We start from the raw sequence: 22,349 nt of genomic DNA on the forward strand, positions 1-22,349 counted from the left end.
TTTGAGAAGCAAGACAAAAATACATATACACAAAGACACTTTTTGTCAGATTTACCAAGACGTGATACACATGGTTCTGTTTCGTGGGTGTACATGCACAGGCTGGATTTCAGTCAAGTTCAACCTAATTTTAGAAGGTACAAAAAGGGACTCTGAAGAAACAGAATTGATTGTTGATCCTCATTTGCAGGTCATCAAATACTGACACAGTATGAACCGTTTACCAACAAATCACTTCATGTCCATGGATCAACAGGAAATAAGTCTGCAACTAATTTGATGATCAATTAAGTCTTTTTAAAAAAAGCAAAACAACTTAAGTCTCTGGTTTTCTAAATGTTTCATAGCTTAACAGTGAACTGAATATCTTTGTTTGTGGGAAACTCTGGTGGACATCTCTCTCTGTATTCTGACATTCTATGAACAGAATGATTTATCAGACACTTTGGAAATAATAATTGTAGCTTTAATTTCATCTGAACAGGCTATAACTCTACATATTGAACATGCATTGGTGGACTAACATCGATGCTCGGTGCTCACACACAGTCAAAGTTGATGGTCAGTCAACCTGACCACATTATCACCACCATCTTGTTGCTGCTGTTAACATTCATCCTGATGCAGATTCAAAAGATGCACTTGGTGTTCATCTATATTTCTATTTTAATAACTGTATATATGTCTGTACATTTCTGTAGAGTGAAGGTGTTTTAACATTTCCAAAGTACCTTGTACCATGCATGTGGAATATGCATTGCTTTGGTGATAGCTGGCCCAAGGTGTGGCCTCCGAGCAGTAGAAGAGTTCTGATCTTCAACAAAAAACCTAAGCTCTTGAAATCTGCATCTGTTTTAAAATAAATGAAGAAAATCATAATGCTGGCAGTCATCAAACTATCACAGTTCTTTCCGAGCCAAAGGTGGTGTGCATTGTTTTGGTGATGGGTGGCATGGTGTCACCCTCCAACTCACTCAGCCTGCCCCTGTTCATTCAGGGATTTTTTTTTTAGTCTGGCCTGTTTTCTTTCGGTTTCAGGTGCACTAAAAGCACATCATGCGCACCTCACCAAACAGACACACGCCTCTGTTTCCTGCAAGTCAGCGTTGAGGGCTTTAAAACAGCCCAAACCTCTTTGTCATGCTCGGCGGTGACGTCATCACCGTGCGCCCCCTCCTCAGCCAGCGCTCGCTCGTGTTTACCGTTTAATTCAGTTAGCCGAGGCTTTTGTGTCGTCTCCTGTGAGCACTTGAAACGCTGTTTTTGCGCGCGCGCGTGTGTGTGTGTTAAATGTGCGGTGAATTACATTTGTAGTTAACGTTCATCTATTCCAACATGGAGTCCGCAGATGCTAGCAGCGAGGAGAAGGCAGGCTCCATGTCGGCGGCGCAGAGGAGAGCAGAGATCCGGAGGAGAAAACTGCTCATGAATTCAGAAGACAGGATGAACAGAATCGTTGGATACACCAAAAACGATTCGGAAATCAACGGTACGCTTTGACAACCGCAATAATGACACGTCAGGAAGAGCTAGCCACTCCAACATAGCAAAAAAATTCAGTATTATACAATCAGGATGACGTGATTGTAGATGGCCACACAGATCATCTGCAGGACAGATGGATTATAAATACTACGGGTATAACGACACAAAGATCCGGATCGATATATCGATTCAGTAATAAGTGATCCAATAGCATCTATGCAGAGTGAGAACAGAGAGTCATGTCACCACCATCCTTAAAATACGCATTTATTTTGAAACGTCTGTGTCACTGTCTTCCCTCCACTCAGAACTTCTTTCTAAATAGTGCTTTGTTTTTATCACAAAGAACAGATTGTTTTCCACTTAAATGTCTGGAACGATTATTAAAATAAGGTTACGATAACATTGTCAAATCATATTTTAGCTGCTTTTTGTGATCGGATATAAATGTGGCTGATTGTGTTAAATGGGCATATGATCTCATACTGATCGCAGGCTCCTGTGTCGAAATCGAATTGAAATCGCATTGTTAAAAACTGTGATATCAGCAAATATCGTATCGTCATCCAAAGAATCAGCATGATATGGTATCGTGATCAAACTTGCGATTTACATCCTTAATAAATACTAGACATAACAGTTCCATTGAACATGATGGCTCATTTAATGTATTTGTGTTTTAAACCCTACATCAAAATTAAAGTGTGAAAGGATGGCACAGACCCATCCTCAGTAGTTTAATCTAAAGTTGTCTTCAATCTGCAGCTGGAGTGACCCGGCGTCCCACGGAGCCCCACTTCCACCTCGATCTCGACAGGACAGAGCCCTGGTCGTCGTCTTCTTCCCCGAGACCGTCTCCCTTCCTGCCAGAGGCTTCGGGGCTCAGCAGCCGCTCTCAAAGCGCCACCCCGGAGAGGAGGGGCTCCCCTCTTCCAGGCATCTGTGAGCCACACGGAGGCTCTCTGGAAGATGACGTAGGGATCCGACAGAGGCCGAGGGGGGAGCGGGTGTCGGACGACATCAGCGGCTCCCCTCGTCGAGGCCTCCAGAAGTACCTGTCCCGATTTGATGATGCTATGAAACTGCGGGGTCAGCTGGCCAATGAGAAGCCGGCCCAGGATGGAGGGTCGGAAACAGAGGAGTTTGATCCCTTCAGAATCTTCAGGCTCATCGGCAGCATCCTCCTCGCTGTTTTTGTTAGGGTTTTTGTCTGCAGGTATCTGGTGAGTCTGCTCGCTGTAGACACTGTGTTGATATGATGAATGTGAGATAAGCTCATGCCTCTTTTTACATTTTAACTGATGACAGTGCACACACTGAAGTCACCCAAGGGCCTTAAATGAATAATTCAGGTTTTATATATATCTGAGCTCTTATTCAAACTCAACAGTACAGACCTGCACTACCTGAAAATAAGAGCAAAATGAACATATCATGACATTCAGGGTCAGTAAAAAATATACTATTAAAAGCTTCTAAAATAAACATGTTGATAAGAAAGATTGAGACCTGTGCGAGCTCTGAAAATGCAATGTGTTTTTATTTTTACATACATTCATTTTGTGGTGTTGTCACATTCACTGTTGTTATCTGGTTTTATTTATTTGTTTGAGTGCACAGCTTATCAGCTGTAGCAGAGTTAGCCATAAGCTTATTTGCATCTGCAGTCCGCAGGCAGAGAAAACATCTCTGTTAAGAAGATAAACATTAAAAGTATAAAACACAGTTACGGGACAACACAGGCGACCTCAGCAACATGATTTAAAATCATTAAAGCATCACAAAACAGTAGAGCCACGTTCATGAGAGTAAGTGTTTACTGATATTGGCCCAGATTTGATAATAATATGTCTGACTACCAGAAACATAATTTTGTTATTATGTGACTCTAATTATTTTTTTCATTCTAGTCAATATTTGCTCCATTTCTGACCCTGGAACTGGCCTACATGGGGTTGTCCAAATACTTTCCAAAGGTGAGTGTGCACTTGATATTCCGTGATCCCGTCCTCTCACAGACTTATGTGTGACACACATGTGGACAGGTTGATCTGCCTACAGAAAGTAATCATTTTAATGATGGATGTGAAGAGACACTTTGGAGGTGTCAGTGTGGAAATTGACATACAAGATTTTGGCAAAGGTTCAAAAAGGTTTTTTCATGATTACGGTCCTATCTAGATGTGACCCACTGCTGTTCCTCTGATGTCCTTGTGCCATGGCTGCTGATTCTGTCACTGCTGGACACACCCACAGTGATTATCATTGTTATTTTAGATTATTTTTCAATGGGAGGAAAAAAAATGTGCTTATTTGCTTTCTTTCTGAGAGTCAGATAGGAAGATTGAAACAGCTCTCAGAAGCTTAGCGTAGCATAAATACTACTAGCTGCCTGTTTGGGTCTTTGTCTCTCTCTCTTTTTCAGTATCACCTGGTGGCTCCAGGAAGTCACCGGTTCTGCCAAGAAGTAGTTCCTGAAACTCCCTCTGACACCAGAACTCTTTGTTTTTATGTACATATTTAAACTAATTAAACTGGTTTAGATATACGGTTCGTATAACCAGTTCTGGTGGGTGTGTTTTTTAACTTTGGACAGAGCTGGGCTGGCTGTTTCTGTCAGTCTACATGCAAAGCTAAACTAAGTCAAAACATGAGACTGTAACATTGAGTCATTTATCAGCAAAAATGTGAGTGCTTATTAATTTGTTGACATTTCATGGACTTAACATTTAGTTTATTAACTACAAAAGAAAAATAAATTGGATGAATTTATTCCGACACAACGATCACTCGTTTCAGCATCGTATTGTTTGTGCATCTAGTCTGTTCACCCTGCTGTCGTCTCTACCGGCCTACAGAGCAGCTTCTCTCCTCAGCTCTTCCTCACTCCACCATGAATAGTTAATTTTTCTGACTTGATTCCGTGCAGTTTTTTTAATCTTCTTGTTCCTCCAGGTAGAGAAGAAGGCCCAGACCACTGTGCTGACCGCTGCCCTGCTTCTTTCCGGCATCCCCGCTGAGGTCATCAACCGCTCCATGGACACCTACAGGAGGATGGGTGACGTGTTCGCCGACCTCTGTGTTTACTTCTTCACCTTCATCATCTCGCACGAGATCCTGCAGCTCTTTGGCTCAGAGACTCCCTGATGGACCAGGAAGATCTCTTTAACCTCGCCTCCCTTTTTCAACGTCCTCTTCTAACGTCTCCCATAGGAACGAGACAGGGTCATTTACGCCGGCTGACGTTGTTTTGTCGTCGACAGTCTGTCAACAAATCCTCGCTGCCTTGTCATCAGGGAAGATTTGCACGTCAGCTGGACGAGTGCTCATTAATTCAGCGCTTCAGGATTCCACTAAGGTCAACCAACATGTGAGCAGCGAGTTCAGAGTTTGTTACAGATCAGATTACAGATTACAAGTCTTTTTTTTTTTTTCCCCGCGCTGAAGCTGAGAAACAGAAAAGTGTTTGTTTGTGAGAAAGATGTACAGTGGAATTCATCGTGCTGAGTGATATCATTACGTAAGGTTGAGCACAGAAAATGGTAAATGTCGTATCTAAGAGCGGACAGTAGTTCAGTTTATCATCAGTCTGGAAGCTGCTGAACATGTGAATGGGAAACACTGGAGTCCCTCAGGGGCTGACATCTGAAACTGACATGACTGATTCTGCAGAAATCAGATTCACATCACAACATGGCAGATGTATGCTAAATCACACAGAATAATCAAACCTGTGCGCTCCAGTGCTTTGCGTTACAGAAGAAAAACTCTTCACAAACTGAAATTTCAGAGAGTAACTCATCATCAGGCTGAACTGCAATGCATTGCTGCTTCTCTGACTGAAGATTTTAAGGGTATTTCACATGTAACCACCATACTTGCCGACCTTGAAAGCGCAGAAATAGGGAGGATTACGAAATCAAAGTGGGTTTTCTGAAAAATTTGAGATTCAGGAACTGTGTTTATTTAAAGAATTAATAATGACAAAAACAATTAAAAAGTAAACTGCAACAGCATTTTTTTGCCACATGTATTTTAGTTTGAATTCTCATGAAACAGTGTAGTATACTTCGATCTCTAGTGTAAACTTGTGTAAATCTGTGGCTTAAAGTAATATTTAATCACTTTGAAAATCGGGATCCTGGAAGAAAAAGGAGGGAGAGGGCAGTGAAAACTGGGAGGGTCAGCAAGTATGGTAACCACATCCAACAGTGATGTCACGATTTACTGACACGTCTTTGAGTACGCTTCTACGTCACTGCAGCAAAATGTGGAGTTAAACCAATACAGGGTTGCAAAAACACGACTTTAAAAACTCACATTATTTGAGTGGAAACATTTACTTAAAGTGAGATTATGTAACTTTTACTATACAGCTGAAACCTGAATCTGAAGTCTGATAGCCTGCTGAGCAAAATCAACCGTTCAGTGTAAAATTAACTGAACTGACTATATGACAACTGAATGAACCACACTGACTCTTGGAGGGACGAGGTGTAGTGAGGTTTTTGATCCGTTATGATTAACAGTCACTGACTGAATTAAGCTAAAGGGTTAGACAATAGGAGCATCAGTAGACGGCTTCTTAGTCCCTTTATTAATAATCTCATTTCCTCTGCTGATCTGTCACAATGTTGACAACCTGGAAGTTTTGTAGTGTCAGAGATGGCAACCGTCACGGAGGTCCGACAAAACACTTGCTTTGTAAAACTCTCTGCTCTGTGATTAGTCGCAAGAGGACCTTTAATTATTTCTTCTTTTTTGTGAGTTCTGTTTAATCTCAGATCTGGCACTTTTTAACATGTGGTCCTTCCCTCTGCTCTGCCATACAAACATCAGCCGTATGCAGGTCGATGCTGACATCCCACGTGGCTGCACAGCCACATTTTTATAGCCATCTGTGGTCATTTTTAACACACTAACGATCTAGTTGGAGGAGTATGATTCTGTTGGTTATGTCAGAGACTGCTCTATATATTCATCACAATAAGCTGAGATCAAGAGCTTTGATTACCGTTTTAATATCTTGACATGGGGGTAGTACAGAAGAGAGATGGCAGAAGTACAGAAAGTGATTGAAGACAAATGAAATTTTTCTGCATAGGATCAAACTCGGCTCATTACTTGAAGGTGTCAGAGTGCAAGAAACATTGAGACTCACGTGGCCTTCCAGCACGTGCTTATTTGGAAATTAAAAGTGGTAAATAGTTTGAGTATCTAGGGGGAGACACTACAGGTGAATAGGGTAACAAATGTTAATTAATAAATTTCACCATTAAACTTCCTCACCTGATTGCTTACATTAAGACAAATATTTTTTGTATGCACGTTTCATGAAATTTGGCAGTTTCAATGGCAAAGAGGCATTATCTGGTTTAAATGCACCAATTTGCATATACAGAAATCTGAACATTGAATATAACCTGGCTTCAAATTCTCCTTTTGATTTTAAAAGTCAAAGGTTTTCACAGGACATATGTTAGATGTCTTTTTATCACTTCATAAAACAGAAACATTTTCTAAAAACTAAAAACTGCCTTTAAAAAAAAGTAAGCAAGCACTGCTGACGAAAACGGCCATTACAGAAATACACAATTATGTGTTTTGGGGGTTGAGATATAAAACACCTTTGACTTGTGCATGAAGAAACATTTTTCACTGTGGTGTCTCCCCGTGATAATGTTTTTTTTTGTAGTATTGTTGTCTTGCACGAACAAAAGAGGCTGAATTCTTCATCCATCAACTGAAGAACTAACCTTTATCGATCAAGCAAATTATTTTATCCTAATATTATTACTTAACTGGTGTCTTGAAAGCTTGAACTTTCCTTTAATTGGTGGATAAGAATCATATGTGTTTGTGTTGTGACAGATTTGCTCATGGACAGATCTTTATGTCATATTTTCTGTTAAGATCTTCTCTCCAGTGTTCAGAAGGGTCCACCTGTGTTATGGACAAGTTCTCCTCGTTTAGTTTACGTTGTGGAGTCAAAAGAAGCATTTAATCCTTGAATGTGGAGTGTGTTAATTTGCACGGCTATGAGCTTGAACACGCAGTAAACCTCCTACAATGTAAATACAAATCGAGAAGTGAGGTTGACGGGAATGATTTGGGTTTTTACCGTAAATAAGTGTGAGCCAGAGGGAGTTTATTTGTGTCGAGTAATTCTGGTGATGTGTCCCGCTCTGCTTCATTCATACATATTTCATATATACTCTACTTCTGTGTGGTTATGTCCGCTCTCTGTACCTTTTAACTTCATCCAAATTAATTTATTAGTGTGAATATTTTTTTTTTTCATGTAAATGAATTTGTGTGATTTATCCTACAACTCGTCTGACCTACTTGATTGTTTTTGATAATGTTTACAGAATACCTGTTTTTAATGGCTCTTAAAGTGTCATACATATTTGAACTTCAGAAACAACTTCAGTGTTAACATGATGTAAACATGAAACATACACCGGAATGATTAACTGAAAAATTCAAACCAAATAAATACTACTTGTGTGACAGACTCTGTTTTTTTTTTCTTGACTCTCACTTGCTTAATTTATTTTGTTTGTGGGGTTATATGACTGAGGCAGTGCACAATAATAAACTTTCCCATGACAGTTAAATACTTGAGACTCTTAGCTACATTACAGTGAACCATTATTGGTTCATACATTGCATTGTGTAATTTTGCTTGGATTTTGAATACAAAGATATAAATTGGTATTGGCAAAATAATCCTCCATCTGTCTTTAAAGGCACCACATGGTTTTACAGACTACATCAAATAAATGCATTTCTATATTATATTATATTATATTATATTATCCTTTTTAAAATCTTTATTGCTTTTCTATCATTTGCTCTTTATCGTGTATACTATTCATTTAATTGCAATTGTTGTGCATTACTCTCTACAACTGCTTTTGTTTTCATAATATTCCATGTTTTTTAAGCACGATCAATAAAGTAATTCTATTCTATATCAATAATATCAATAATAGTGTATCAATATCAATATCAATAACATCAATAAAGTGTGTTTGATTGGTGGAGGTTACTTCCAGTACCACCTCAGATCCGATGTAAGTTTCTGTTCCTCTTGGTGCCTCTGGACCAGTTGCTTTTCTGTTGTTGCGTGTCTTCTGACCTCCCGCCGCGTGGTGGCGCTCTACGCTGCTCACTGCACGAGTTTGTGCATTGAGGTGTCGCAGTTTTCTTACGTGCAGGTTGAAAGGCACAAACAACCGCTCACCGCACTACAGTCGTCATTTTCTGTGAACTACTTTGAGTTTTATTTAGACACCTAACTTGGTGGAATAGCGATGGGGCGCGAGTCGAGGTATGTCGGAAATATCAGGTCAATAAAGTGTTTTTTTATCTTCGTTTGAACAGATTGTGACTAACTGCTATGGCTGCTAAATTTGAGCCGTTTTAATTTCGCTGGCTAACTTCGGTTAGCATGCTAGCTACGACAGTCTGATGTTAGTGCATATCAGTCAGCAGTCAATCCCACATAGCCGTGGAGTCTGAATTAATATGAATTGTAACTATCTATAATTGTAACTATATATTAATTAAGATGATTGTTATTCTGCTTGGTCCTCAGACACTACAGGAAGCGCTCGGCGTCTCGTGGAAGGTCAGGTAGCCGATCAAAGAGTCGCTCCCCGGACAAACGCTCCAAGAAAGACGAGCGGGACCGAGACCGAAGCAGGAGAGAGCGGTCACGGAGCCGGGACCGCCGCAGGTCCCGGTCCAGAGACAGAAAACGAGCCAGGTGGGTGCTCTGTGCTGTCGCTTATTGACAACACATGAGTGACAAAGAGAGAAACTGCAGCTGTTTATATAAACGGTGTCATGGCTGCAAGTGGGTTCAGGTCTGTTTGTATTTACAGCTTTGCAGGGCAGCAATGAAAGTGCTGATGAAATCTCAGACCACATGTTGTTTTCTCTACCATTTCAGTGTAACCAGTGGTAGCTTTTGATTTTACCACGTTCATGCAGTTTTTCAGAGTTGTGCAGTGCTAGATATTCTATATAAGACTGAAGAAGAGGCATGGAAGAGAACTGTTTTGCTGCAGCAACATCACAACTAGATTCATATTTATTTGTTGTACCTGTGACAGAATAAACCATGATCATCTGCAGCAGACATGTTGAAGTTTTACTTTTAGATGCTTGTGTTCATTACAGTAAACAATTTTTGGTGGATTGGACCTGTGATGTGTGCACAATGGACAAATCATTTGAGATTAAAAAGTGAAAAGGATCAGTATTGTCGCGCTCTGTTATTTATGTTTTCACATCATGTGTTTGTGTTTGCCTTTGCTATCCAGACGCTCCAGGAGCAGAGAAAGGAGGAGGTCCAGGAGCCGAGAGAGGAGGAGGTCTGGCAGCAGGACCCGAGCAAGGAGGTCCCGATCTGGTAGCCCCAGCAAGAGCAGGAGAGAGGAAAAGTGAGGTTTTCATATATTCAAACATGTCAAGACAGACAGTGGTTGCAACACCTGAAAGCACTGAGTGTAATTTATGAACGAATTCTTCTTTTTGGTGCAGCTTTCATATTTTAGAAGCACATGTGGACACACTAGGTGGCAGATTAAAATTTGTCAAAACAGCTCTGAGTCAGATACTGTATGTACAGTAACCAGATGAAGGTAGTTTACGCCTTTTTATGAAACAGCAACACTCTTCTCGTTAACATACTGACATATAATTTTAATGGGAAGGTTTTCCGTCAAAAGCCTTGCAGATTTTCTCAAGTTCAAGATTAATTTTCACATGCTACCTTTTTATAGTATTCTCTTTAATGCCCTCTTTCCCACAGGTCAAGGAGCAGAGAGAAAGACAGCGTTGATCCTGTATCTGACAAGAAAAAGATTAAAGAGGAGAAAGAGGATGAGAAAGTCGAAGATGTAAGTGCCATGTATTCAGTTCTTGATAACCTCTGAAACATCACCATATAGTAGATGGTTGAAATGTTTATGATCTTAATTTTTTTCATGCAGCAAGACTTTGACCAGAACAAGCTGGAGGAGGAGATGAGGAAGCGGAAGGAGCGTGTGGAGAAGTGGAGGGAAGAGCAGAGGAAGAAGGCCATCGAAAACATCGGCGAGATCAAGAAAGAACTGGAGGAGATGAAGCAGGGCAAGAAGTGGAGCCTGGAGGATGATGATGGTGAGGAAGCACTGTTATAAACAACTTACTCGGAGTGAGCTGTAGTAACTCAGTTAAATTTGTCCTGTAGTTAGAGTGTTTGATCTGAAAGTGTAAGATTGTGAGTTTAATTCTCCCTGGTGAATACATGAGATGACAAATTCTCCTGATTCCCCAAAATGCTCCTAAATATCTCACTTCTTAAATATTTTTTTAATTGTCAGGTGAACCATTGATTATTATTATTTCCCATTACACGTTGATATGTTTTACTGTTGTCTTGGTAAAAACAAAGCAGCCAGCAAATGTTAGGTATTTGTAAGTAGTTAATCAACACTATAAACTTATTAGCACAAACATTAGCCTCACATTGCATCTTACTCTTCATTGCAGATGATGACGAGGATATTTCAGCTCCAATGGAGGCCGACGACGATGAAGACGTGGAAGGAAAGGGGGACTTAAAAGAGAAGGAGATAAAGGAGGAAAAGACAGAGGATGGTGAGAAGGAGAAGGAGACCCCAATGGAGCAGCAGGCCGAGGAGGATGATGTGGATCCTCTGGACGCCTACATGGAGGAGGTGAAACAGGAGGTGAAGAAGTTCAACATGGGAGGCGTAAGAGGAAATGATAAGGTGAGTGTGAGGGGAAATTACAGCATCACTTAAGCCCAGGGACCAGTCCTCTGATGTTAAATGTTGTCATGGTTACGAAATGTCGTTTTTAAACGATGTTAAAGGGCAATCTCACATGCAGCCACAAGTAGCAGCTAATCATTTCAGTGACTTTGAATAATGAGCACTATAGTTTAACTCTATACGAAACTGGAAAGAACCACAGCAACATTGAGAATTACATACTGTCGCTCTGATTAGCTGTACACAATTCACACAAGTATTTTTGATACCTAGATATCCAAAATCAATTTGTGAAATTGTTTTAACTGCAATTAAAACACATGGACACTCCGATTTTAACCCAAGGCTGCACAGTTCAACACAATTACAAAGTACATGTTTAGTGACTTTTTCTGTACCTATGTGTCTAGGTTGTTTAATTAAAAAAACAATAACGATTTTTTTTTTTTTCTAAAGAGGTATCATTGTTTTTGCAGCCTCATAGAGATGAGTGTAATCACTAATTGGTTCACTGACCAAACAGAAGAACATATCAAAATATGCATTAAACAGTGTCTTTTAAAAGCCAAAAGTGTCAGAACCTCCTGAGGATCATACATTTAAATACAATCAATCAAAAATATCCTACAGCTAGTCATAGTCCTACATCTTACCATATGCAAGCTCCGTGTTATCCTTGCATTGACTGTAAAACATTTGTATTCTTTTCTGTCAGTTGTCAACAAATGTGTGTTTTGTTGTTTAACATTTCAACAGAAAGGAGCAATGACAGTAACTAAAGTGGTGACAGTTGTTAAAACCAAAAAAGGACCCCACACTCACAAGAAGAAGGGTGAGCTGATGGAGAATGACCAGGATGCTATGGAAGTGAGTTTTTTGTTTGTAGCCCCTAACAATGTTTTGTTGATTTGTCATCAGCTATAAGTTATCCTTTACCTAAGCAACATGAGTGCTCTCTCAAATTTAAATGTTAAAGCATTTTCTTTCTGTTTTGTGCATAAAGTAGAGATTCTGATTTAATCTGTCATCAGTTGAAGAACTTCTTCTGATGGAACACACTTCTGACTATTCACAACATTAACAATGTGTCTGACAGTACTCATCAGAGGAGGAGGAGGTGGATCTGCAGACGGCTCTGACGGGCTTCCAGACCAAACAGAGGAAGGTCCTCGAGCCTGTCGACCACGGGAAGATCCAATACGAGCAATACCGAAAGAACTTCTACGTGGAGGTCCCCGAGCTCACCAGGATGACTCAGGAAGGTCAGTTAATCAAATTGATTGGCTCTTCTCCCACCACTGAGTAGAATTGAGAGGACATTTATATAATGTGTTTTGTACAAAAGTCATCTAGCTGTACACATTGAAATACAAGCTTCTGCTGTCAGTGTGTACAAAGATATGCCTGGCGGTTTGGGCTGTGTATGAAATGTCAGGTATCAAAAGTGAAGTTTAAGTTCATTATTTGATCATATTTATAGGCCTGTTTACTTATTCTTTGATCAGATATTTCCTTATCTAAGTGAGAAAACCTTTTTTGTTTTTGTACTTTTCTTTTGAAGAAGTTCTTTATGTAACATTGACATTCAGCAATTAGTTCGATTTTGTTTAAGGGATGAAATACGACAGAAAATATTTAAACTCAGCTATCATAGTAGATACAATGTCAAAAATGTTAAAGCCTGACAATATGTGAAGTAATAAAAAATGCTAAGACCTAAAATGAAGGATTGGTTCTATTTATACAGTGGCAATAATTTAGTCAGTCAGTGGTGTTTGTCCATATTTTGGTTTAATATATTCATTAAATGTTTTCCGTTGATTGTCAACATTAAAATAAAAATAAAAACTCAGGACAAACAGAAGTCACCTGCTTCAATAAGAGATGGGAAGGGATCAGGCTTGTATATTAGAGCAGCCTTACTGAGCATTAATGTGATCTATTAAATAAACATGTGAATCATCAATGGCCCCACAATTCGAGTATGAAGCAGCTGTCAGCGATCTGAAGGCAAAATGATTCTGGATGCATCTCAGTGTATGGCATCCTTAATGATCTCTTATTACTTTTCATCATTTAAATTCCCATTTCATTCAGAAATAATCAGACTACAGCAGACTACAAATGAAAAGCTGCATCTATTCAAGACATCACATTACAAAAACAAAAAATGTATCCACTGCAGTGCCTTTTGTGCTTGTTTTAATTTACAGTAGTGTTGTTTTCACGTGGAAGCTTTACGATAAGGCACTGACTCTGCTGCACACACCTTTTTATTAATTTATGGTGGTAACGTTAAATAAAATAAAACAGTTTTCACAACTTTTCATCAGTTAAACAAGCAAATTGTATCAGCTCACATGCATTGTATATTTTAGAATATCTTTATTTATGAGCATTCACTGCCTATTGAACATCCTCTTTTTGCCATGTTGTAATCACTACAGATGTGAATGCATTCAGGCTGGAACTGGAAGGGATTATCGTCAAAGGGAAGGGCTGTCCCAAACCCATCAAGACCTGGGTGCAGTGTGGAGTGTCTATGAAGATCCTCAGTGCTATGAAGAAGTGAGTCTGACTCATGGTGACTGCTAGTGTGATGAGTGGCAAGAGAGTGATTTATCAGTGATTTTGCCAATAGAAAGTCACAAAAAGATGATCCTAAAAAGATAGTGAGGCAGGCAGTTTGTGTGTAAATGGCTCGAGCACTGATTTAGGTTCACGTGCGGGAGCTCATGTTTTCGAAATATGAAATAAATTCAACTGGATATGAATTTGAAGGTAATGCAGGAGGTAATGTCTTTTGTGTTATAACATTATTAATAAAAATCAGATGCAGATTGTGTGCAATATTTTAAACTTTCTGACCATAAAACAACAACTCATATTTCTGTAAATTCCTTTCTCTGTAATGCACGTAGGCACGGCTATGAGAAGCCCACCCCCATCCAGGCTCAGGCAATCCCTGCTATCATGTCTGGCCGAGACCTCATCGGCATCGCTAAGACCGGCAGCGGGAAAACCATCGCCTTCCTTCTGCCCATGTTCCGACACATTATGGACCAGAGGCCTCTAGAGGAGTCTGAGGGACCAATCTGTAAGGAATAAATCATTTCATACTGCCATCACTCTGACAGTAATGTTTCCTGTTTTTATTGACCCTATTCAAATGGAATAAATGAATAACTGATGTAGTTTGAGACAGAAATTAAGAACTAGGATTGCAGGATGTGGTTTAAGGCCCGAATATAGGTCAAAGGAAGACTAAAATAGGACTCATTTTAATAACCCTCTGGCTGTTTTGTGCTTCCATAGCATTGCTCATCTTCATCAGCCATCCTAAAAATCGATTTTATCTCAGTTAATATTCTTGGTAAAATATATTACATCACGTATTCATAAATATTGTGAAAACAGAAGTGCTCAAGATATTCAAAAATGAACAAATACTCTATTCTCATCATGTTTTCCTTCTTCTGCAACAGCGGTAATCATGACTCCAACCAGAGAGTTGGCTCTGCAGATCACCAAAGAGTGTAAGAAGTTCTCTAAGCCGCTTGGACTCAGAGTGGTGTGTGTTTATGGAGGCACGGGTATCAGCGAACAGGTAAACACACAAAATGAATCCTTTTGATTTTAGATCCCAAGGGCTTTTGTTGTCATACAATGATTCAATTTGTCATTTCATTCAAGTCCCACCTTTTACTCATCCTGTTCATTTATAATTACATTACTTACGTTAAAGACCAGCTCCACTTGTGACACAAACTCAGAAGTTATTGTTTTATTTTCTTGATTCTTTGTCCTTTGTTGAATATAGTTCTTTAAATCTCTTAAATTATTTGGCTGTGATATGAAAGGGGCAAATATCTGCAAGTGTACAATCCTAATACCACTCATGTCTGTATGGTGAATATGAGTCCAGTGCCAGCAGCTAGCTCACTTAGCACAAGCACAAAGACTAGAGTCAGGGTAAACAGCTAGTCTGTCCCTGTCTAAAGTTAACAAAATATGCCACCCAGCACCTTCATAGCTCACATTAAAAATGCTTCTTCTTGTTTCTTTAATCTGACACTTAGAAAGTGAGCTTTAACATACCTATGCAGCCTGCTCCTCATCGCTTGCAGCTTGTGTCTGCTTCAACCACTACAAGCATAACACACCCAAATCTCTGACTGATCTGTCGGTGGTCAAGTTGCATCGTTGGCACCGTGTATTATTTCCGTTAAACATCAGACAATCATGTACTAATGCAATGCTTAATTGGTGAAGTACTTTTAGATGAAACAGTTAATTTATTAATGAAGAAAAACACCAGCAGATTAATCTGATAAGGTAATAGTTGGTTGCAACATTGATTTCCAACTAACTGTAAGATGTTCTGTAAAATAAGTAAGAACTGCTATTTTTCGCCAGCCTTTACATTTGGACTTTGAGCGTTGCATTAATACTGTCAGTTGTTGTTGGTTTCCAGATTGCTGAGCTGAAGAGAGGAGCTGAGATAATTGTGTGCACACCGGGAAGAATGATTGACATGTTGGGGGCCAACAGCGGTGAGTTCACACACCTGGACCCTCTCACTTCTTTACTCTGATAGGCTGTCAAGCATTTTTAATGCCTTGTGAACCTTTTGTTCATTACCTCGCATGTAATAAATGTTACAATATGATAAATAACATAATGATCCAAGTCAGTACCACTTACTAAACTGTCGACATTATTTGACCACCTTTGGGATCAGTCATATCCACAAGACAGTGATGTGTTTCCTGAAGATCAGGGCAAGTGCAGGTAGGTGAATCTGGTGCTGCTCCCTCTGTGGTTCCTCACAATTGTGACTTGATCATTGTTCACTTGCCAGTGACGACCAAAATGTTTTATAAGTGTACTGTAACATTCTGTATCAGGATATGTAAATTGTGATGTTAAATCAGAGCAGCTTGAATTCTCATCCAGGGCTCTATGATGTCATTGTTTTACTATATACTTTATACTTGCGTGAATTAATTCAAACTGCCTAGAGGAGATAAAGGCTCATCTTAATATTCAAAGCACAGATGGAGATTATCCAGTTATTTCCACAAATCTCACATCCATAATATCTGAGCTGTCTCCCTCATTATCTTTAATTTGGAGCTCATGTTGCTCCTGAGAATAAATATCATTGTAGAGCCCTGCACAGCGCTGAGCATTTACATAAAAATGTGAAGAAATACTCAGAAATCTTTTTGTGATATTGTTGTTGCTGACCATGTTTTATTGTACGTGTATGAATCTTTAATGGCTCTCTGAGCACTCATTGTATTGTAATAGAAGGGATTATTGTTGTTTCCACACATGCGAGGTAATCTGTAATATGTTTCCCTTGTAGGTGAAAAGGCGCTTGGTCAGATAATGCTTGATGGGGCTCCATCTCTTGTATTGTATCTTGAGGCTGTTTTGTGACTTTTACAGGTCCCTCATGCCCCTGAGATGGTACGCAAGATCAGAGTCAACCAAAAACAAATTTAAAAAAAAGAGAAACATTTTGAAGTATTAGTAAAGATAAAACCCTGGCCAGCTGAAACTAGTTCTCAGAAGAATGTGCTGAAGTTTTGTTGTCAAGTAATGTTGAATAGTTGTATCCTGAAAAAGGCTGTCAGTGTTTGGTATTTGGTGTTTTTTGAGGAAAGCAGCACTTACTTTGATTTGTGGTTAACTGTTTCCGTCTCGCTCCTCTCACTCGGTCTGTAGGTCGGGTCACCAACCTGCGCAGAGTTACATATGTGGTGTTGGACGAAGCAGACAGGATGTTTGACATGGGCTTCGAGCCACAGGTGGGTGTCCCACTATATTTCATTCTTTCTCTGTATCGCCTGCTGACTTTCCTGGGTATTCAAACAGTTTTGTTTTAAAATGCTTTAATTTATCTGGAAATGCATATACGATGAGTCCAGTATAGTTGCAAAAATGAGTTGGTCAGTAAAACATTTAATTTACATAACAATGATGTTAGTCTCTGAAAACAGTCTTTATGTAAGCCATTATCTCACATAGACGGTAGAAACTAGTTGTATAATGATGGTGTCCCATGGGTGCTTGAAATCCTTGAAAGTTTGTGAATTAATAACCAAGGCTTTGAAAGTTTTCAATAGTAGACATAAATAAATACAGGTCATTGAAAGTGCTTGAATTTATATGCTTTGTGCAAGAATCATGTTAAAGTTCTATTGATTTTTGTTTTCTTGAATTGTTCTCCGTGTGTCTCAAACTAAGTTGAGTTGAGTTATTATGATTGTTATGAAATACTCTAAAAAGAAAAAAATAATAATTTACAGAATTCAATAACATCTAGTTGTCGTCTGGTCCCTCTCCCAGGTGATGCGTATTGTGGACAACGTGCGTCCAGACCGTCAGACGGTCATGTTTTCGGCCACCTTCCCCAGAGCCATGGAGGCGCTGGCTCGTAGGATCCTGGCCAAGCCCATTGAGGTCCAGGTGGGAGGCCGCAGTGTCGTCTGCTCTGACGTCGAACAGCATGTGGTAAATCTACGTTTCATCTCTAGCTCATTGATAATGCTTTATTTATTGGCCATATTTGGATTTTCACCTATTATTTTTTTCTGATAACACAGTCCAAATCAGACCCTCGTCACTCTCCATATTCACCTCTCCTTATTTTGCATTTGTTTCTGTAGCTGGTGATTGATGAGGACAAGAAGTTCTTGAAGCTACTGGAGCTGCTTGGTCATTACCAAGAAAAAGGTTCAGTCATCATCTTTGTGGACAAGCAGGAGCATGCAGACGCACTATTGAAAGATCTGATGAAAGCCTCGTACCCCTGCATGTCCCTACATGGAGGTGAGTGGTCACATTTAGGATGCACTCATAACATCTCGTTAGCTGGATGTTTTTACATTTCACAGTTTTCTATCCAGAATTAAACATTTCTGACTGAACTTGAACTTATTAATCTCAGTGTAAGGCATTAAGGATAACATGGTTAAGAGAAAATTTCTGAGCTTGGTTAAGAAGAATATGCTTGTGTTTGGAAACAAGTTGATGAGGAAAGAAATGCCACTGGACAATCCTGTCTAATATTTGGTATTTCATAAATTCCTTTCTTTCTGTACTCTTAGGAATTGACCAGTACGACAGAGACAGCATCATCAATGACTTTAAGAATGGAGCATGTCGCCTGATGGTTGCCACTTCTGTGGCAGCCAGAGGTCTGGACGTCAAGCAGCTGATCCTGGTGGTCAACTACAACTGTCCTAACCACTATGAGGACTACGTCCACAGAGCCGGACGCACAGGCCGAGCAGGCAACAAGGTCGGCTTCTTCAAACTGAATTTGTGTTGTGTTTCTGATGCTTATTTTTAAGCCTATGGACGTTAACATCTTTCTGTGTCTCTACGTTCTGTCCCTTCTTTTAGGGTTATGCCTACACCTTTATCACTGAGGATCAGGTACGCTATGCTGGTGACATCATCAAAGCCTTGGAGCTGTCCGGCTCTCCTGTCCCACCCGAACTGGAGCAGCTTTGGGCCTCCTTCAAAGACCAACAGAAAGCGGTAAGACGAGGGGAAAGGATGTCTAAAACAGTTAACAGTGTGCGCGCATCACGTGGCAGTGGGAGAAAATTGTTTGAATTTCTGAAATCTTTACAGATGTCATTATCACAGTGTATGTGTGGTGAAAATGAAGCTGTCCCTTGATTTAAGTTTTGTCTTTTTTTCTTAAACGTTTCAACCAGCCAGTTTGGCTTCCTTTACACTTACAGAGCACTGACTCACTGTTGGATATGTCACTCATCATTTTCTCATCATTTCTCAAGAAGATTTGCTTAGAATGAGTACATCAATATGCAAATAAACACATGTAAATATGTATAAGCTGTGCTGTATCAATTATCAAGTAGATCCGGTTGATAAGCTGGAAACTCTTGACAAAGGAATTAATTTACTGTTTTTTTTTCCCTCCTGTCCTTTTTCTATGCAGGAGGGTAAGACCATTAAGAGCAGCAGCGGCTTCTCAGGAAAAGGTTTCAAGTTTGACGAGACAGAGCATGCCTTGGCCAATGAGAGGAAGAAGCTGCAGAAAGCTGCTCTTGGACTGCAGGACTCTGATGACGAGGACGGAGCCCTGGATGTGAGCGAACATTTAAATTTCACAGTTTGTGACTGGCAACAAAATGCTCAACTGTTACTCTATGGTATCTTAAGTTTCCCAGTTACAATTTCAAAATTATACTCGTTAATAATATCCAGCTCAAATCTATCTGAATTATCTTTCCTTTTTCAGATTGAGGAGCAAATCGAGAGCATGTTCAACTCTAAGAAGAGGGTGAAGGATCTGTCTGCTCCTGGGTCAGCCACCGGCTCTACAGGAACCGTTACCTCAACTGCATCTGTTCCCGGAGGGCTGCCAGGCCTCGGACCCACGTCTGCAGGAAACATCCAGAAACTGGAGATGGCCAAGAGGCTGGCGCTCAAGATCAACGCTCAGAAGAACCTGGGCGCCGAGGCTCAGGTACGTCCAACTGAGATTAAATGTGTCAGTGCAGGAAGTGTGTTTGTATTCACGGTGAGACGTGAGACAAGTTTTACCTGTTAATCAGTGCATACAGAACTATGGACCAAGTACGCATAGATTTTATTCAAAGAGACCTTACGTTCTTATTTATTTCACTTGAAATACACAGACGCTGTCAATGTCTCGTTTCTTTTGCCATTTATTTCATTTTTGTTTTGTTTTATGTTTCTGTATTCTTGCTCTCCAACAAAAATCAAACTTGTTTTTCTCTTCCTGTACAGGACGTGATGCAGCAGGCCACCAACGCAATCCTGCGTGGAGGCACCATTATGACCCCCTCTGTGTCAGCCAAGACCATCGCGGAGCAGCTGGCGGAGAAGATCAATGCCAAACTGAACTACACCCCTGTGGAGAAGCTGGAGGAGGAGCGGCAGGCGGCTGAACAGGCTGAGACCGTCAAGAGATACGAAGAGGAGCTGGAGATCAACGACTTCCCTCAGGTCAGCAGTGTGCGCTTTGTCATGAGAGGTTCTGCTAATACCACAAGCTGTAGTCTTACTCAGTCATGTTCAGTTTGCCTTCGTAAGTGTCCAGGAGCGACAGATAATATGAAATATAATATATATAATATTTTGGTTTAAATCTGAAGTTTCATTTTTATGGAGCTCTTTGACTTTTTCAAATATCTTTGACTGTCCAAGATATTTTTATTTGTTACTAGATTCCACCCTTTTATTAAATGAGGAAGCTTACATAAAACATTCCTTGCCATTATTTTTTTGTTTAGTGTTTAGCGCTCAAAAGCTCAACTAATCTGCTTCGTCAGCAGGCCCACACGAACTTTAATGACAACTCTGCAGATTTTACAGATAAACTCAAAATGTTAACACATCTCGCCCCCTTGTGCATCGTGGAGACAGTCGTGTCGTTGTCAGTCAGTGTTAAGATCAAAGTTTGTGGTGCAGTTCTGATAAGAAACTAAGAACTAAATATTTCTTTCAACCTGCCTAATATAATTTTAGGTTGTTGTAAACTGTTCTTTCTGTTTATTTATTCATCTTTTAAAACCAACCCTCATTATCTAGAAAAATTAATATCTTCCATCACTTCACAAGTAAAGAAACAATCCCCCTGAACTCCACAGATTTTTTATTATGGGTCACAGCTGAAAACGGTGAAAAAGAGAAAAAGGAATAAATCCAGATTCTGTTTTGGTCAGTTGATCATGAATGTGTCGATGTGATTTGATTGACAGTGGAGGCTACACAAACAACAGCCTCACAACTGTCATCAGACAAACCTGAGAAACTATCAAAACGTTGGATTACATCTCTCAACATAAAAACTGATTATATCATTTTGATTTCAGGGTGTTTTTAAAATGTTGAAAGAAGTTGAAGCAAGTCACTGTGCTGATTGTGTGTTTAAATACTTTTGTTATCTTAAGACTTTGGTATCTGCTATTTCCCCTTTTTCTTTTTCTGTTCTTGCTCAGACGGCCAGGTGGAAGGTGACTTCTAAAGAGGCTCTGCAGAGGATCGGTGAATACTCTGAAGCCGCCATCACCATCAGAGGAACCTATTTCCCTCCAGGCAAAGAGCCCAAGGAGGGAGAACGCAAGATCTACCTGGCTATTGAAAGTATGTGCCAGGGAAAGTATATTTCCATTTTCCTCTCCAGAATGCCAATATTTCATGTACCTCTGATGTCTAATACTGTACATTAATGTGTTGTTGTCTAGGTGCAAATGAACTGGCTGTACAGAAAGCCAAAACAGAGATTACACGTTTAATCAAAGAGGAGCTCATCAGATTAGTAAGTATTCATCACACTGCTGGATGTCATGCTGATATCAAGATAAAAAGGAGCCTGTCTGAGAGTTTGTCTCTCACTAGATATGTAGAGCAGGTGTGTGTTCAGCACATATCTATGAAAGATGTCGCTTATTGTCTTTTTCCCTCCTTTTTTTTTTTTAGCAAAATTCGTATCAGCCGACGAGCAAAGGCCGGTACAAAGTGTTGTAGAGGAGGAAGCAAGGCTCTCTGGAGGCGTTTCCATCTCTCACCAGTCTCCTGTCATCTCTACTGTTGCATCAAAGTGGTTGAAGAATATTTTAGTCTATATTTTTTAATAATCTTTCCTTCAATGGCCTAAGTTTAGTGAATGTTTCTTTTTTTTTTCCTTAGTTTCAGTTGATTTTATATATTGACAGACCATAAATACCAAAAGCATCAGACCTGATGCTGTGTAGACCTCTGGTGTCATTGAGCCATTTGTAATGTCTTTAAATATGACCTGTTCTCTTTAATGTTATTTTTTGTTGTTGTCATATTTCCCCCTGTTGTATGTACAAGAAAACATACCAATCATTTACAAAGAGATCCCAGATGTTTTTACTTTTCCTCACAATAAAACAGTGTGTTGCTAAGGAAATGAATTGTTTTTTTGTCCAGCTGTTTGCATTAACCGGTCTAATAGATGCTGTGTGCTCTTACTGAATGTTTAAATTATTCAACAAGCTTTCGTTTGTATATTATTCATCAGTAGTGGGTCGTGCT

General features: G+C 39.8%; 2 protein-coding genes across 3 annotated transcripts; both read left to right on the forward strand.

Annotated features, from left to right (window-relative positions):
* Nucleotides 1-1,124: 1,124 nt before the first annotated feature.
* On the forward strand, nt 1,125-8,002 carry camlg (calcium modulating ligand). Its single transcript, XM_037120164.1, has 4 exons — nt 1,125-1,489; nt 2,251-2,708; nt 3,396-3,461; nt 4,441-8,002. The coding sequence occupies exons 1-4, from the start codon at nt 1,336-1,338 to the stop codon at nt 4,630-4,632; spliced, it is 870 nt and encodes a 289-aa protein (XP_036976059.1). The 5' UTR covers nt 1,125-1,335; the 3' UTR covers nt 4,633-8,002.
* Nucleotides 8,003-8,662: 660 nt separating this feature from the next.
* Nucleotides 8,663-22,224, forward strand: ddx46 (DEAD (Asp-Glu-Ala-Asp) box polypeptide 46). 2 transcript variants are annotated; one of them, XM_037119996.1, is made up of 23 exons: nt 8,663-8,821; nt 9,089-9,259; nt 9,819-9,938; nt 10,310-10,397; nt 10,491-10,659; nt 11,032-11,273; nt 12,033-12,143; nt 12,373-12,538; nt 13,724-13,844; nt 14,198-14,373; nt 14,762-14,883; nt 15,751-15,829; nt 17,010-17,092; nt 17,634-17,798; nt 17,954-18,116; nt 18,395-18,588; nt 18,693-18,830; nt 19,258-19,407; nt 19,561-19,788; nt 20,073-20,291; nt 21,287-21,431; nt 21,533-21,606; nt 21,768-22,224. In XM_037119996.1, the coding sequence occupies exons 1-23, from the start codon at nt 8,805-8,807 to the stop codon at nt 21,813-21,815; spliced, it is 3,189 nt and encodes a 1,062-aa protein (XP_036975891.1). In that variant the 5' UTR covers nt 8,663-8,804; the 3' UTR covers nt 21,816-22,224. The 2 variants fall into 2 exon arrangements, with proteins under 2 accessions (XP_036975891.1, XP_036975890.1); XM_037119995.1 differs by having other exon boundaries at nt 8,689-8,839.
* Nucleotides 22,225-22,349: the final 125 nt, after the last annotated feature.

Source organism: Acanthopagrus latus, chromosome 13 (assembly GCF_904848185.1).
Source record: "Acanthopagrus latus isolate v.2019 chromosome 13, fAcaLat1.1, whole genome shotgun sequence".
NCBI lineage: Eukaryota > Metazoa > Chordata > Actinopteri > Spariformes > Sparidae > Acanthopagrus > Acanthopagrus latus.

Bases quoted from the DNA above. Each gene is read 5' to 3' on its own strand.
- ddx46 (XM_037119995.1), top strand. From the start codon at position 8,805: ATGGGGCGCGAGTCGAGGTATGTCGGAAATATCAG. The intron at 9,260-9,818 runs GTGGGTGCTCTG...TTTGCTATCCAG, and splicing joins AGAGACAGAAAACGAGCCAG to ACGCTCCAGGAGCAGAGAAA. The intron at 12,539-13,723 runs GTCAGTTAATCA...TAATCACTACAG, and splicing joins CACCAGGATGACTCAGGAAG to ATGTGAATGCATTCAGGCTG.
- camlg (XM_037120164.1), top strand. From the start codon at position 1,336: ATGGAGTCCGCAGATGCTAGCAGCGAGGAGAAGGCAGGCTCCATGTCG. The intron at 2,709-3,395 runs GTGAGTCTGCTC...TTTTCATTCTAG, and splicing joins TTTTTGTCTGCAGGTATCTG to TCAATATTTGCTCCATTTCT. The intron at 3,462-4,440 runs GTGAGTGTGCAC...TTGTTCCTCCAG, and splicing joins TGTCCAAATACTTTCCAAAG to GTAGAGAAGAAGGCCCAGAC.